This window comes from Limulus polyphemus, unplaced genomic scaffold (genome assembly GCF_000517525.1).
Source record: "Limulus polyphemus unplaced genomic scaffold, Limulus_polyphemus-2.1.2 Scaffold44, whole genome shotgun sequence".
Classification (NCBI taxonomy): domain Eukaryota; kingdom Metazoa; phylum Arthropoda; class Merostomata; order Xiphosura; family Limulidae; genus Limulus; species Limulus polyphemus.
The window spans coordinates 218,491-234,974 of record NW_013665654.1 but is presented as its reverse complement, the minus strand read 5'-3'; the positions used below and the strand labels follow the sequence as shown (position 1 = coordinate 234,974).

At 31.6% G+C, this 16,484-nt stretch overlaps 1 protein-coding gene across 2 annotated transcripts in view; it reads left to right on the top strand.

The window, feature by feature from the left end:
* The window catches only part of LOC106462266 (microphthalmia-associated transcription factor-like), a 72,230-nt gene extending 55,746 nt beyond the window's left edge, over window positions 1-16,484 (top strand). The window contains exons 4-8 of one of the 2 annotated variants that reach the window (XM_013922177.2): window positions 1,249-1,350; window positions 2,682-2,850; window positions 4,019-4,094; window positions 6,712-6,877; window positions 10,867-16,484. In XM_013922177.2, coding sequence (XP_013777631.1) covers window positions 1,249-1,350; window positions 2,682-2,850; window positions 4,019-4,094; window positions 6,712-6,877; window positions 10,867-11,280 — 927 coding nt within the window. In that variant the 3' untranslated portion in view covers window positions 11,281-16,484. Of the gene's footprint in view, window positions 1-1,248; window positions 1,351-2,681; window positions 2,851-4,018; window positions 4,095-6,672; window positions 6,878-10,866 lie in introns of both variants that reach the window. The other variant, XM_013922169.2, reaches the window with a different exon arrangement.

Genomic DNA, 16,484 nt, shown 5'->3' with positions numbered 1-16,484 from the left:
ATCTAACACGCCATGAATACGGAAATGGTGGAGCACATACAGGCGGGGTAACAGCATCTAAGCCATGCATACACAAGCACTCGGGACAAATATGGTGTTCACACTCAAGCCTATGATGTTCGTAACATTCAAAACTGTTCTTCACCCTGTGTAGTCATCATTAGGAAGGCTGTTGCTCCTTTTACAGAAATGCAAGGAAAGGAATTTAGAAGAAAGATAAAAAAGGTACTGTAATTGGACCATTAGACATTTCAGCTCCCATACAATAGTCACAAACCTGTATGAATACCATAGTAAACCCAAGCATACTTACACACTCTAGGTCTGTAATTACTATTGTTAAAAACAGTTAAAAATATATATAATTTATCCTCCAAACTTGTAAAAAAACTTTTTGTATATATTTATAATTTATACTGGCTGTATTGCTATTAGATTTTACTTTTTTATAAGCTCTTCAAAATCAGTTTTACATTACAGAAGTATTATCAACCATACATATCACCCATTAAATAAAATACAAGTTGGTTTCAACACTAGCATTTTCTTTATATATATAAATATAAATCAAGTTTGAGGTGTTCACCTTCACCTTTAAGCTTCTCTTTAGATATACTGTACTGTAAACTTTCCACCTGTGATTGGTTGTTTTTTTAGTATGAAGTTTCAGTAGAAAAGTTTCATGAAAGTTTATAAAGTATATAATATTGTGATTGGAAAATAAAACTTATGGAGTTTATGAATTTTTTGAAAAATGTGTACTTGTGTGATTGTTAGGCTAGAAACATTATGTTGCCTATATTAAGGGTAATAGGAAATAATCTAATTATTTAGCCATTAAATTTATAAGCTTTTTAAGCCTTTCCTTAATGTATGTTTTTCACTGGAAAAAATGAGTGACATTTATTTGTAGTAATAGCTGTGAACTTTTTTTACCATCTCTGGAAAGTGTATTGGTGAAGTGCCATAAGTGTCACAGTTATTAGTTAGTTTTCTGATTAGTAATTTTATCAGTCATTTCATAGTGTTTATTTAAGAAAAAATAGGCAAATATCTATAAATTCTGTCCTTTCGTATCACAAATTCGCTTGTTATTGGACTGTCAGCTTTCTGCTATTTCTTTTCATGAAAACTTTATTTATATATAAGTTTGGTTAAAGTGAAACAGTATTTGTAATTTCCAGTATGGTGTATCTTTTTTTTATATGTAGAATTTATTTAAAAGATTACCCATTCACTGTTTTGCAGCTGGATGAATTCTGGGATGATTTCAGTAACTTGGGAACTGGAGATACTGGAGGTGACGTTAATCTTCTTGAACTAGAGCCAACTCTCAATCTTCCATCAACGGTTGGTATCTAACTGTTAAGGTGAATCTACAATTATATGTTTCTGAAGTGTTAGATGTTGTTCTGCAGGGATTTAATGAACAGGTAGCAGTTCTGGAATAACTTATTTTTAACATTCTTGACAAAATTTGGATTCTCTAGGGTTTGCTATTTCAATTAGGTACTAACAAAAAAAATAGATGCAAATTCTTAAGATATGGAAAGTTTTGTTAAATATTCATTCTTTTAACCAAATTTTAATAAATTGAGTTAAAAATATATCTGTAGAATGAAAATATTAATATTTCAATAAGAAATTTTGAGCTTGTTTTGTTTTACTTTAGTTACTACACATATACCTTAAATAATTCAATCACTTTATCTTTATTCTGACATTTATTTGTGTATCAATAAGTTTTAAGTTCAGATTGTTTAGCTACATTTTGATAAACTTTGAATGTTAGTAAAGATAAAAAAACTGAAATATTTTGACATACTTTACATGGTTTCTGGTTATCATTTATGAACAAAACATTCATAAAATTGGCACCTAAGTCTCTGAATGCTTTCATAAGGATTACTTGAGGGTGGTTTACAAAAATATTTGATTGAGATCTAAGAAGTCAGGTGGCTAGAGGAAGATGTAACAAGTTGGGTAGCTAGTATGAGGTGTAATCATTCAGGTGATTAAAAATATCTACCCATTCAGCAGGGAAATAGGTTTTTAAAGTGTAATTTGCCTCAATTTATACTTCTTCAGACAAAAGAAAGTAATATTTCTTTTGGAGTATATTGCTTACCATTTAACAAAGAAGTTATTGTTAGGCTTTTAAAAGAGAGCTTACTTAGTTTCTGTTACTGTTAGTTTGCCAATAAATACCATCTCATCCTCATTTGAAATTTATTGTTCTACAACTTGACTATGAAATGACTGTTTGTGAGATGTGTGTTTTTCAAACATATATAATTCACAAACTAATATATATAATTTAAACATAGCCATCTGTTAAGTGACACTTAAAATTTAATTAATGCTTTTGTGTTTATTTGTAAGATTTAGCATAAAGTTTTCTGTTTTGTTTTTTGTAGTTGTGTATGTACCACAAAAACCTTAAAAATTATTTCTGATATAAATAAAAATTAGGATCTCTGTAATTATTTTTGTTTTTGTGGATAAATATACATACAGAAACATTTTTAGGCATTAGAAAAAAAGATAAATCATACTTCCAAGCATATAAAAGTTTGCTATGGCCCTGAGTTTTTCTTCTGCTTTTTTAGAAAACAAAAAATCGAAACAAGTTAAATAGTAATTTTAGAACTGGAATTAGCCAATCAGTGTATAATTTATAGATGCCTGGAGCTGCAAATCTTCTTGATATATTTTCTTTGGGACAAGTGGAATCATCAGAATCATGCCCACCTGACTTTGCATGTGTGAAAGAAGAGCCGTTGTCTGTATGTGATGACCAGATCCGTGCAATAGCGAAAGATAGACAAAAGAAAGATAATCACAATATGAGTTAGTAATATCCAATATTTAATTTGTCACTTGTTTTTAAGTAACAAAAATAGAGTATTTATAATTTAATAAAATTCCCTTATGTATACTTTTGTATAATATATCTGTCTGTGTTTGAGTGTAACTGTAAAATGGAATTACAGCCTTGAAAGTTCTTTAGGTGTCAATAACAAGCATATTTCAAATTAAAATTACTTTCTCGTCTATATGAATTTGATCATAATTTCAGGTAAAAAAAAAAATAGTCCAAATATGTGTAATTTCATATCAACCTTTTTTTAAAATTTTACCATATTTTCTACCTATCCTCATTAAAAGAGAAAACTGTTCTTCCATTAATTTTTCTTTAGGGATGATGTATTTCTAGCTGTACACTTTCTGTATTTTTTGTACATTTTATTTATTAAAGTTTTAGTGAGAAGATGATTTCAAGTATTTAATTACATACAAGCCATATCCAAATTTTCTAATGAGTAAAATAATTATTCTCCAGTTTTATATTTTGAAATTAATTTGAGTTATAAAGTGGTTGTCTAATATAATTTTTTTCTCTCTGAAAATTTCAAAATAATAAATGTCCCCATTTTTACTTGTCTGATTGATCTAGGACCTAATCTAATTTTTTGTGATATACTTATATTGTAGATTTGTATCTGGTTTCATGAAAACTTTGTACATATTTATTTCTTGTTTCTATTCTATAAAGCTGTAATTAACAGGTGACTTTAATCAAGTTTGCCTTGTTTTCCATTTTTAGCTTTTGTATTTTTTGTTACACTGTAAAAACTTTGGGTTTTGTTTTAGTACAGCATTGAAGGTGTTTGCATTATTTGTGTATGAAATAACAATACTAATTTCAGTCTGTTTATTACTGATAGTCTGATCTTGAGTGATTATGAATTGATATTTTTAAGTTAATATGATACAGCTGTACAACTTTAAACTTGATCCTAAAATACTGACTAATATAATGTTGTGTTGTCACTGAACTACAAAATTTGAATATTATTATTTAATATTTGAATATACAGGCATGGATTTCTTGTGAATTTCCTTTTAGAAAAAAATTAACATTTTATTTTTATTTGAATATGCTTGAGAGAAAGGGTTTTTAGTTTCTTAGCTTGTATTGCATGTTATATGCTTTTGGAAAATTTTTGTTCAACAGTTGAAAGAAGACGAAGATTCAATATCAATGACCGGATAAAAGAGCTGGGGAACCTTCTGCCAAAGAACAATGACCCGTGAGTACTGAACTGCTTTACAGTTTTATTATTTTCTGGTATTTTTGCAATCAAACTTCTGTGGTTAGATGAGTTTAAAACCAGGCTGTTCACTGATATGGTAGTAAGTCAGCTTCATGAGATACTCATAGTGTCAGTTTACACTGAATAAGGTTGCCTTCAGGGAGAGCATGACTGATCATGTTACAGTTAAGTTGATGTAAAGAAAAGCTTTCTCATGTGTTTGTTAGTTTGTGGGAAAACAAAATCTTCTGAGATTATTTTTTAAAGCTGGTAAATTGATAGCAGTGGAGGAAAACAAAACAATTTAGTTTCATGCATGTGTTGTCAAGTTGTCCTGTTCTTTGCCACTGTTCAACACCATCTACTTATAGCTCTTTCCTGTTTGTTCAGTTACACGATACTTAGGATTAAGCAGTGACAATAACAAACATGACAGCTAAACTTCACTGAAGTTCTATTGAAGTTTCTTCACATTCATGAAACATTATGCTGCTCCTTCGTGTGAGTTGCCAGTTTCAGAAAATATCTTTACTATGGTAAATAAGATTAGCTTTCATACCATTTTTAGCCTGTCAGTTTTGAATAGAATGCTCCCTTAAAGCCTAAAGATATGTTGGAAAAAATGTATTTATTTTTTATTCTTTTTAGTTTTTATCTGATAAATGCAATGCTCATTACTGGAAAAAAATGTTTGTTTTTGTCTGCAATTACATTTTCTGCTGCACATACCACCTTCAATAAGTTAGTAAAAAAAAGACTAATGACATCATTAGTTAATGTCAAAAATCAAGTAAACATATCATGTTCTTTTATACAGAGTTGTCTGCCATGAGAGATTTTTCAGGAAGTAAGAAGTTCCAAGTCACTTGTCATTTTAATTAAAGTTGTGTCACTATTAACCCAAAATGAATGGGAGAAACTATGTTGGACTTGTTGGTGTTATAGCATTCATGTGAACTTGTGACTGTAAATGGATTGTAGAAACTAATATTGAAGAATAACATACTTGTAAGACAGTGTAGTCAATAATTTGTAGGATATTGCAGTGCAAGTCTATAATAATTTAATTCTGAATTCTTTTATGTTTGTATATGTTGAATCATGTTTTATACTTTATAGAAGTTAAGTATGGATTTAATAGAGAGTGTTAAATATATTTATGTTTTGTAAATCATCATATGTTTTCATTATTTCAACATGAATAGTATTTTTTATTTTTACAAGAGATTCAGAAATTCATTGAAGTATAAAGTCTAGGGTTTGAGTTATGTCAATGCAAGATAAATTTTACTCTAAGACTGGAATTATCAGTGTAGTTGAGTAAATAACTATTTATGAAATTTCCATGAAAGAAATTCTTGCATTTATTTTGTGAAATTTAAAAAATAACTTAAAGAGCCCACATGTCTATAGTATATATTGTACTGCAATGTTTTTAAACCAATGTGTTGAATGCTGACTTGAGAACTTTGTTGGATAAGATATTAGTGATAAATTATTATCTCAAATTATAAAATATTGTACAGGTACCAGCTGAGAGAGTCACCAGCAAATAAATAAAAAAAATATGGCATTATTTTTTATCAGTTTCTAAACAATAAAGTCAAAGAGAATAGAATTAAACAAACATATTACAAGATAAGTTATAGCTGCATAGTATCTTCATTTCCCTAATAACTAATTTGGTTTGGCTTACACATGAATATACACATGTATTATACTGCTTGCATTGTTTGAGTGTTTGAAGAATATTTGGGAGTTTGTTAATCTTAAAGCTGCTGCTTATGTCAGAACCCCTACACAAAGTAGGATACCAACAGTGAAAAGAAAATATAATAAATAATCATTAACAGCAGCTGAATTCACTGCCTCAAAGAAGGCTTGCTTACTGTTTATTGTTTTGAAAATTACTAATATAGGGTGACACTCTTCAAAACTGGCTTATTTTAGAAGAGTTTTTGTTTTGTTTGTTGAATTTTGAACAAAGTTACTTATGGCTGCCTACACTAGCCATCCCTAAATTTGAAGTGATACACTAGAGTGTTAATACCATCCACCATCAACCCTTGGCCTACTTTAATCAAATAGTGGAATTTTACCATCACTTTTATAATACATCCATGTTCCCAAAGGACAGAACATTAATATTATTTTTTGGTAGTAAGGGAACACAAATCATTGAACTTCAGATCCACGGTCCAACATGTTAATCACTGCACTTGCTCAGCATCAATAGGAGTGTACTAAGCAAAAAGAAAAAAACTTTCTTTTACCACAGATTTCAGAAACAATTTAACAAGTCTTAGAGACAACAGTTTTGTGTTGAGAGCATTGAATAATTGATTTGTAGTACTATTGCTGTCTACTCTCAGAATCCTTATAAGTTGTTCTACATTGAAAAGTATGCAAATAATACAACCAAGTGAAAATCTTCAATAAATTCATAGAAATCTGAAGTAGGCAAACAAAATTTTTTATATAGTAATTGAAATGTTTGAATGTAACAGACTGGTGATGATTATTTGTTGATCCATTTTTTTTTGTATTACCTTGTCGTATTTTCACTTACTTGTAGCAAAATTGGACCTCTTAAATATGGAAAACTCTGTTGCAGCCATTTTGACCTAGTCCGTGACCTCCGACAAAATAAGGGAACAATTCTTAAGGCCTCAGTGGACTATGTGCGCTGCTTGAAAAAAGAAGTTGTTAAAATCACTCATATGGAAGAAAGACAGAGACAGCTGGAGCACCAGAACAGGAAGCTACTTCTTAGAATACAGGTTTGTTCTAAAACAATTCTTTGTAAGAAATGGATTTATTTTTTGTTGTTTTTTAAACAATTAGCTGTGGCTTTTTGAAACTTTTAGTTGCATTATTTTTTGTGAAGCTGGGTTTTCATAGATTCCTAATTAAACAACCATCATACTTCAAAATCCACACAAATACTCTTTCAAAGTATGAAATACAAGAATTTAGTTAAAGTGGATCCACAGACTTATATTCTTGTTAATTGACTTAATGCATTACCAGTGGTCTGTTCAAAAGCTAGAAAATAGCCATGTAGAAATTGTGTGTAAATTCAAATAACTGTTGAAGCCAACTTTGAATCAATATGTTAATAAGTGTTCATTAGGGTGCATTGAAAATATAAATTTCTTATATCATTATCAGGGTATGCGATTGGTGCCTTTTAATAGTAGCAATTATGTGGGTAAGTTTCAGGCTTCTAAAATTACATCTTGTACTGACGCGAGTGTGTGTGTGTGGGGGGGGGGGTTTCCTTAAAACATCCATAATCAAAATGTATGAGAAATCAAAGTACCATAACTTTGAATATGCAACATTTAGCTAATTTTGGAGTTTTATATCCTAAATTACCCAGAACTCCCCAAGAGGAGGTATTTACATGTCAAATTACACCCATCCACTGGGCAGTAGAATTACTGGATTGTGTATTGTTTCTTAGTATTAAATTTTTTCATGATTTTTATGAGATTGAAGTTTTGCTCTAATGAATCCCTTTCTTCTGTTATAACCACAAACAGTTGTTGAAGCTTCTGTTACAATTTTAACATGCCTTTCAACTGCTTGTGTGTGACATGGCATGTTGAACTTGAAAACTGGTATGTCATATTGATTAATGAAAGAAACCAACTGTTCATTGCTTATATTTTTTGTAAGTTGTGGCTATACTCTCAGTCCACATTATTAGATCAGTATAATGTTGAGCTACCATATTGATATTTGGAACCACAAACTGTCTCATTGTGCTAGAATTTAAGGTAGATCGAGCAGCTAATATTATCCGAAGAGCAAGTTGTCTTATATCCATAGAATCTTCTCCAAGCATTGCAAGCAGCAAATTTTCCAGGTAGGTAAAATATGCTTTTCTCCAGATTACTTTATCCACCACATATTTCTCTGATTCAGGAAGAAAATGTGATTTTTTTTACAAGTAGAAAAAGGTGCAGTTAGCCATGAGGGATTTTTCTTGATATTAAACCAAATTGTTGCATACACTTCAATTACATGTCTCACTAACAAACTAAGCTTCTTGGATGGGTTAACAGTTGTGACGTAAAGGTGCAAACTCCTGTTTGCTGTTGTTAACCAGTGAGAATGGTTGATTGTACCAGGGTCTATCTATCTATCTCTGGCAGTTATTTTGATTTGAACTTAATTATTTCAAAAGAAATAATTAATAATCAGGGGTGCTTGAAGATTAAGCAGTCCTCCTTCACCCCGCACGTGTACTAGAGGTATGGGCTTGAATTGAAGTATAAACAAGAAATTGATACAAACAGGCTGTCTAGAAATCATAAACAAGCATAATTATAAACGTAAACGGCTGATATAGGACAGATGGTCCATCAGGATGGTGGGGATCTATAAATCCTATGCCAAGAATTTGTTGTGGAGGGAAATGAGATTACCCCGAGAAAACCCACTTTCACTGGTAACGACCAATCTCTTACTAGTGCCCAGTTAGTGAGAAGAAATAAATTGGAAAGGCAAAGTGAAGTCTGGTGCTGGGGGGTTGATTAAAGTTTAAATGAGTTACGGATTCTTCTGATGTTCACCAGGGTTTTACTGGGGTACAGGTTCAAGTTCCAGTATGGTTGTGACAGCGTGAAGTCCTCGGTGTTGCTGGTAAGTGGCCGGAGAGCTAGGAAAGGTTCATCAGGTAGGTTATGGTCAGAGGAAGTGTCAATTACAAGAGCGTTGGGTGAGTTTGACGATGAGGGTGCAGAAAGTGGGACTGGGCTGAGGGGCAGGTTGCTAGTTTGTTGACATGCATCATTGGTTACTAGTAGGACTGGCGGCTGGGTCTGTGTACCTTTTTTTCCTTCTTGTAGTGGTAGTTTGGTCATATTATTATCATTCTTGTGTTTCTGTCTCAGATGTGGGCGAAGTTTGAGTTGCTTTGTCAGATGTGATAGGTTGGGTGGTAGTGTTCTGGTTGGCAGCTGTTGCCATTCGGATGTTGTGAAACGTGGGCTTGGGGGATGAACTGGAAAAGGTAGGGGTGGGTGAGGCTTCCGTTATGGTTTCTCTGCTTTGAAATGGTAGAACTCAAGAGAGCAGCCGTGGGTAATGATGGAGTCTGCAGTTAGTTTGGAAGTTCTGACAACTTTCATGAAATGAGAGGGTGAACCAGTTTTCTCCTATGTGATTCGGTGGACTACGTGGATCATTGAGTTGGTTGTAGTTTTGAGGGCTTGATGGATTTCCTCTGGTGTAAAGGATATGTGGACATTTCTTAGAAATACTGTGTGAAGACTGGCGTTGCTTTTGGGGGTTGGCATGTGACAGGTGGGTTTGAAGACCAAGGGTGGCAAAGGTAATGGAAGTTTTCGGGTGTCCTGGGCTGGAGGAATATACCTCCCTTGGGGAGATGACGGGTGCGCTCAGGAAATACGTGGGCTTCGGGCTTGTAGCAACGGATAAAGTTGGCGGTGTCCCGAGGCGAGAAGTTGAGCGGTAGTCCGTTGATAATTACCAGCGGCGTTGGATAAGGGGACCGTCTGCTTGCTGGCAGAAATCATGGTAAACTGTTCATGATCGTGTTCGACCGTCTGTACCAGGGTCATGAAAAGCAAGTTCTCTTGAACAATGACTTGACACTACCACATTGCACATATCATACAAATATTTTTGATCTGTACTAAGATCCTCAGGATGGTCAGTTTTCAGTAATGGCTCTGTAATTTCGACTGAAACAAAGTTTACTGAAGGCAATTGATATATGTGCTGTCACAGTCTACAGCAACTAAATGATCAGATGAAATTTTGTTATCTTTAAAACATTGAATGATAGATTTTTTTATACCTTCTGTTTGTTTCCAGAAAAAGGAGAAATGTGATCCTTGAAAATTGATTCAGATTCCCTGACTAAAGTTATGTGCTATTCCATGACTACAAGTTTATAATGTTTTTACCTATTTTTAATGACAATTTTAGTTGTATCTTTTCTATCATCAAAGTAGATAGATTTAATACAGTTTGATTCCTCAGAAGTCAGTAATGTTTATCGGTATTTTTCTTGTTCATGTCGTATCTTGTTTTTATTGACAATTTGAACATTGTCATTTTCTTAAATAATGCCCATATCTTCCAAAACAGCTGAAGTAAGGGCTGCAGCAGCTCTATGTGAAATACAGTACCTGTCAGCTTCTCTCACTACCGTTGAAAGCGGTGTCCTCATTTGTTTATTTTAGGATTTGGGGATTTCAGTGTAGAAAGTGCAGTATTAACAACATCAGAATCTTTTGTGCTTGAAACCATTAAGTCCTCATGATTAACTATTTCATTTGGTGGAGAAATGATATACTTTTTTTCAAACTTTGGTTCTCTTTTGGCAGTTGAAGATATAATTGGAAGAGTTTCATACTGCATAAGATTAATTCTTATAATAAAAGAATAAAACACCCTGCTGACCAGCAATTACAAAATAAAATTTTTGACTAGGTAATTCTGATGCATCCTAGTGTTCATGCATACTATTGTCATTTAAAGTGAACCATCAAATTGTCAGTTATATTATTTTCCGATATAAAGTAAGATAAAATGTTTGTATTGTTTAACAGTTCAATGATGGCAGTTAAATTAAACAAATGTAAATTAATAAAGTATCTGTAATTTTGTCTTATTTCAGTATGTTGATATATGTCAATTTTTCTTATTTAAAGTATTGAAGCTTTACAAGAATTTTGAAACAATATTGCAACTGTACTAGTAGTTAATAATTTTTCTCTCATTCAACTTGAAGGAGCTGAAGATTCAGCTACGTTCACATGGCATCCCAGTTACAGACTACGCTTGGCAGCCACCACAAGAAAATGATCTGAATACCTTTGTTAAGCAGGAACCTAACCCTCCAAACATGTTTTTAAACACTCCTGGCACAAGCAGCACCTATATCAGTGGGAACACTCACTTGTCTACACTAGATTTGAACATGATTGGTTTGAAGGTAAATCAGGAGCCTCAAGCAAGTCCTACTCTAAACCCTAGATCTGGACTAAGCTCTACACTGAGTGCAAGCCCTGGTCATCCTCTTGGCCAGTATGATGAAACAATGATGGATGATGACATGCTTCCAGTTAATGGTGATCCCCTGTTGTCTTCTCACCACATGGGAGAAGAGGTTCTTTCAACTGATCACATGGAGTTTCTACAGTAAATCATGAAGTAAAAAGCTTTAGCCTGAAATATGTTATCCACGTTTCATTATTAGCCACAATAATGACCTGGACTTCAGATTATATGCTGTTTAATATGTTTTACATCATTTGTGTCCAAAAACTTTTATTTTTATTGGTTTACCATGTTCAAAATCATCTTTTTCATTTATCAGTGCCAACATAATGATAACTGAATACCTTTAGTTAAGTGTACAGTTTTGTCAATTTACAGTAAAGAGTAAGGGGAGATCCATTAATAAGCATCAAGATTAATTCTTGTGGCTATAATTTGTTGTCTGTAGCAAGATCTGTAATGAAGATTAGTATTGGGAATATCAAAATACAGAATTTGGTGCCTTTTTTGAACTTTCTAGAGTATCAAATTATTATAATTTGTAAGAAAGGTGAAGATTTGTTTAATTAAAAGAAAAATTGGAAAATATTGCAGATGTAAAAAAAAATATGACAAGAGAAAATCAAGGTTATAGACATTTGTATTAATGCTAGAGAGATTGAAGAGAATACAAATTGCCTAGTCTAGAAGACTGAATATTGATCAAATGATCATTAGTTTTAAACTACTACATTGCCTTATATTTTTTGTACAGGTTCCCATATGATGTAATGATTATTTGAATGTATGTTATAAACATGTATATATATATATATATTTTTAGATACTGTGGTGTTCTACTGCTATAAGCATTTTTACCAGAGATGATGGAAAATTAAAGTTTTATATAGACTTAAGCTTACTGAATGTGGTGTAAGACTGCTGAAAGATCTTGTTATCTTTAGTACTTTGTCATAAGTTTCCTTTCATGTTATCTTGTTTGTAGAAATGCTAAAAAGTTGTACTGTTAGCTCAACAGTTATTTCATGATCAGTGTTAAGTGTATTGGTTATAGAAATGTCTGAAACTCCATGTAAGAGCTTTTAAAAGTATTTATGAAATTATGAACTGCTGCAACCCTCAGTGATTTGGTCTGACTAGATTTTCTATAAAATAAGTCATTTATACTTTTAGGTGTGATGTTTGTATTACTGATTTTATAGTTCCTATAGATGGTATCTTTAGTGCAGTTTAACTAAATGTATTTCTTTTGATATACCTCTACCTTGATTTTTAAATTGGTGTGAAATTGTGTGGTTGCTTTAACATGAAATTATATTTATATTCATTACCAATTGATAAATAGCTTGTAATAACCTAATCACTGACAAGTGTTTGTTCTTTTAAATGAGTTTAAAAAACATATTCATCATAATGACTGGATACTGCATACTTACCTAACTTCTGTATGTAGACAATTAAGAAACATTTACTGTGAAATGTAATGGTTCTTACCATTGATTAAAAAAAAATTATATTAGGGAAGGCATGACCTAGATGGGTAGCATGTCACACTTTGTATTGGAGAGTCTGGTGTTCAAGATGTAATGCTAATGGACTTGCTCTAAACTTTTAGCTGTAGACACATAATCAAAGTGACAGTTAATCCCACCATTTGATTCAAAGAGCCAAGCCACTTTTGGTGGTGGGTGCTGCTGGCTTCTCTCTTGTTAGGCTACCTGAACCATAGGATTCTCTGACTTGGCCATTTAGCCCAAATATATATATGGTGTCGTTCAATTTGAAAGTTATAATTTTCTAACATAAAATATAAAAAGGAAGCCATAGTCCCTGGTGGGTGTATTACCTTACACTATCCTATTACCGGCTGCTTGATGTGCTCAAAGAATTAAAAATTAATAGATGAAATTATTACAATAAGGAACTGGAAGTCATATCGACAGTCAAAAGTAAATGTGTTTAAGAATAATAAACAATCTTTATGTGATGTTTTAACATTTTCTATTTACCAGCTTTGCTGTTAAACATTATTTTTTGACTTCAACATTAAGAGAAAGTATGTGTTCTTTACTGTATTTTACAAAGGATTGAAGCATAAGTGTCAGATGAGAGATTGGGCATTGGTATATTTGTTAGAACATTAGTTACTACTAACTATATCATGCCGAGAAAGGAATCTGTTGTAAAGGGCTTTACATGATAAAAAAAATAAAAGTAAACTCTTTATAATCTGCATGTATATTACTACTGTTCACCTAGACTTCATCACAGAGACTTAAATGTTTTTCCAGAGTTTACCTGAAAGTGCATTTTCATCAGAAAAGTCCACTGAAGAAACACAAACAAAAAATTGGAACTCAAAGCAACATTACTCTGTGCTGGTGGAATAGTAACATTTAAGTTGTTCTGCTGAAAAAAGATGGATTATTAAGTCATTAAGACTTTGAAAAGGATGGTCAATCACAAGTTATTTAGACTAAACTTATATGCAAATCCACACGTTCGCAGTATTTTAGAGGAAATATGTGGCATCAAACTTTTGGGGGGGGGCAGGATTTATCGTAAATGAATAATGTGTTGGAAAAATATCTGGAAGGCTGTAAAGAGGGCTTTAGTAAATATAACCTTGAATTACTGAGTTGATATTATAATTAGTTGTGTAATTTTTTTTTGCTTACTGGGGATAGCTCATTGTCTTTTTTTGTTTTGATTTTAACAAAAATTTGGATCTAAGATGCATTCATCATTAGAAATGCTTTGATCACATTTTTGCCATCCCAATGTATTATTTAAGGTTTAGGCTGTAACTTCACATGTAAATTTGTTGAAGAAAAAACAAGATTATATGTTATTATAGCATTGATGACAGAACTGGATACCTTAATGTATTACTTTACATTATATACAATTACTTTTAAAGAGATTTTTCCTGCATATATAAAATTGAACCCCATATTGTATATATTTTGGTTTTTCATGTTAAATTCGTATACTTTTTATTTCATTGTGTTCTTTGAAGAAAATATTGGTTTTTCATTATGAAATGTTAGTTAAATATTATTCCTAGAAGGAGAAATTATTTGACACTAATTTTTTATAGTTCTACATATGTAATGTTGTTAAAGCTTTTGTTGAAGTCATAGTGATTACTTTATTGAGATTTTTATGTTTAGTTATTTTATGGAAGTATTATGTATTCATAAGTGTTATAATATTTTATATTGTATTTCCACATACAGGATATAACAAAAGGAATACACCAACTCTGAAAATACACAGCATTCATTCAATATAGAGAACTTCAAACTTAAAATCGTTCCATATATTTTCCCATAGCTCCCATTCATAGTTTGGCATGTTTGGAGGTTTCATGATGTATCAAATATAGTCTATTTTGACCTTCATCCAACAAAAACTAACATAAAACAGTATGGTTGCTACTGTTGTTACATCCTGTATGTATTATGTGATGAATAACTGAATGAACTTAGTTTGTAGTACGTGAATAAAAATCATGTGAATAGCCTCACCACAAAATCATGACTTTTTTAAGAAAATAAAAAAATTGGCTACTAGTCTTCTCCATGAAAAGCTTGACACTAAAATGAACAACTAATACTGAACTCTAAGGAAAGTTGGTAACATTACATTAAGTGTTTTGTTAAGATACATGTCAAAAACATGATACACCAAGATTTACTTTCTCTACAGTTGTAAATTCATCACGTTCAAGATACAGATATAATAATACCATTTTTATTCACACATGGTGGAAGTGTATCAGCACAATTTTTTTTGTAAACATTGAAAATATAACATGTTTAATGTAATTAAATTGGAAGATCCTATTATTAATCGGAAGAAAGGAGTGAGCTTCTTAACTTAATGAAATATGTTAATGTGATACTGTTTTTTAAGCATTTTGTCATATTTCAGTATTATTCTGAAAATTACTTCTAACAACTTTTTGGAGTGTAAAAAAATTAAATATTAAAAAAATTTTTAAATGTTTTTAAAATTTGATTTCATGTTAATGATTTAAGAAGATGTACCAATGGATTTTTTCAAATTAATCAATGATATGTTATTCATTCTGGTTTATTAAAGTTCAGACTCTCATTCTTTATAATTGGTAATGTCCAAGAATATAATTGTTATTTTTTATAGAAAATATTACTAGAGTCAACCTAAAATTTTTGTTTACTCAAAAATGTTTATCATTCTTTTCATTCTGTCAAGTTGATAAGTAAATTTAAAAGAATTGAAAATGATTTTATAGTTTTCCATTACATATGAAGCCATTTCATTGTTGTTTTTTTTCATCTGTTAATCAGTTTGAAACATCCACGTAACTCATAATCATCTAAACCATTTAAATTCAACTGTGTCTTATAGATAATTTCATACCAATTCTTTTTGGCCAGGGAGCCAAGTGTGGCCTTATTGGTAAGTATGCTGAACCGTGTATCAGAGACTCCATGGTTCGCACCCTGTCACCACCAAAAAACAAAAATTGTGCTACACGATACGGAGCCATGGGTGCATTATAAGAGTGATAGTCAAATCCCACTATTGAATTAGAGTATCTGAAGAGTTGGTGGTCAGTAGTGTTGACTAATTGCCTTCCCTTTAGTCTATCACTTCAAAATAAGGGATGGCTAGTGCAGGTAGTCCTTGCAAAAGGTGCACTGTAAGACTTTTACATTCTTTGGAACTAATCATGTGTATGTTTTTTTTTTTTTTGCCTTTGCATTAGATGACCATTTTTACTTGATTTGAACCTTTGTACTACCATTATAAGAATATATATATACGTATAATATACAGAGAGAGAGAGAATGCAAGTAAAGCATTTTAACTGAAAGAGAGGCATGTTAATATAATCTTCAGAAATAATTTGTAATAATTTGAGATTTGATTCAGTGATAATCCCAATTCAAGCGCGTGTCTGGTATGTGTTACTGGAACCACTAAAAAATTTTCACACAATCACACATTTTCTGCTGCATCAGGTAATATATTTACGTTAGTGGACAATCTTAAGTGCTCAAAGGATGCATCTTAACGTTAAGAAAATCACAATCAGTGATGGTTTATCATTTGGTTTCCGAGGAGTTTACTTTTTGTTAAAACTGTGTAAGGTTTTATCTTGCTGTGTTTGGATATGGTATAAACATTATATTATATATATATATATATATATATTATGTTCTATGACGGCCATTCATGAAAGTTATATTTTTTGAATGAAAAATGTTGTTGCTCAAGTGTTTTAGTTAGTATGATACGTATTTTTTGTGTTTTTGTTACGTTTTTCAGAAAGTAAAAGTAAACATGTTTTCAAATGTG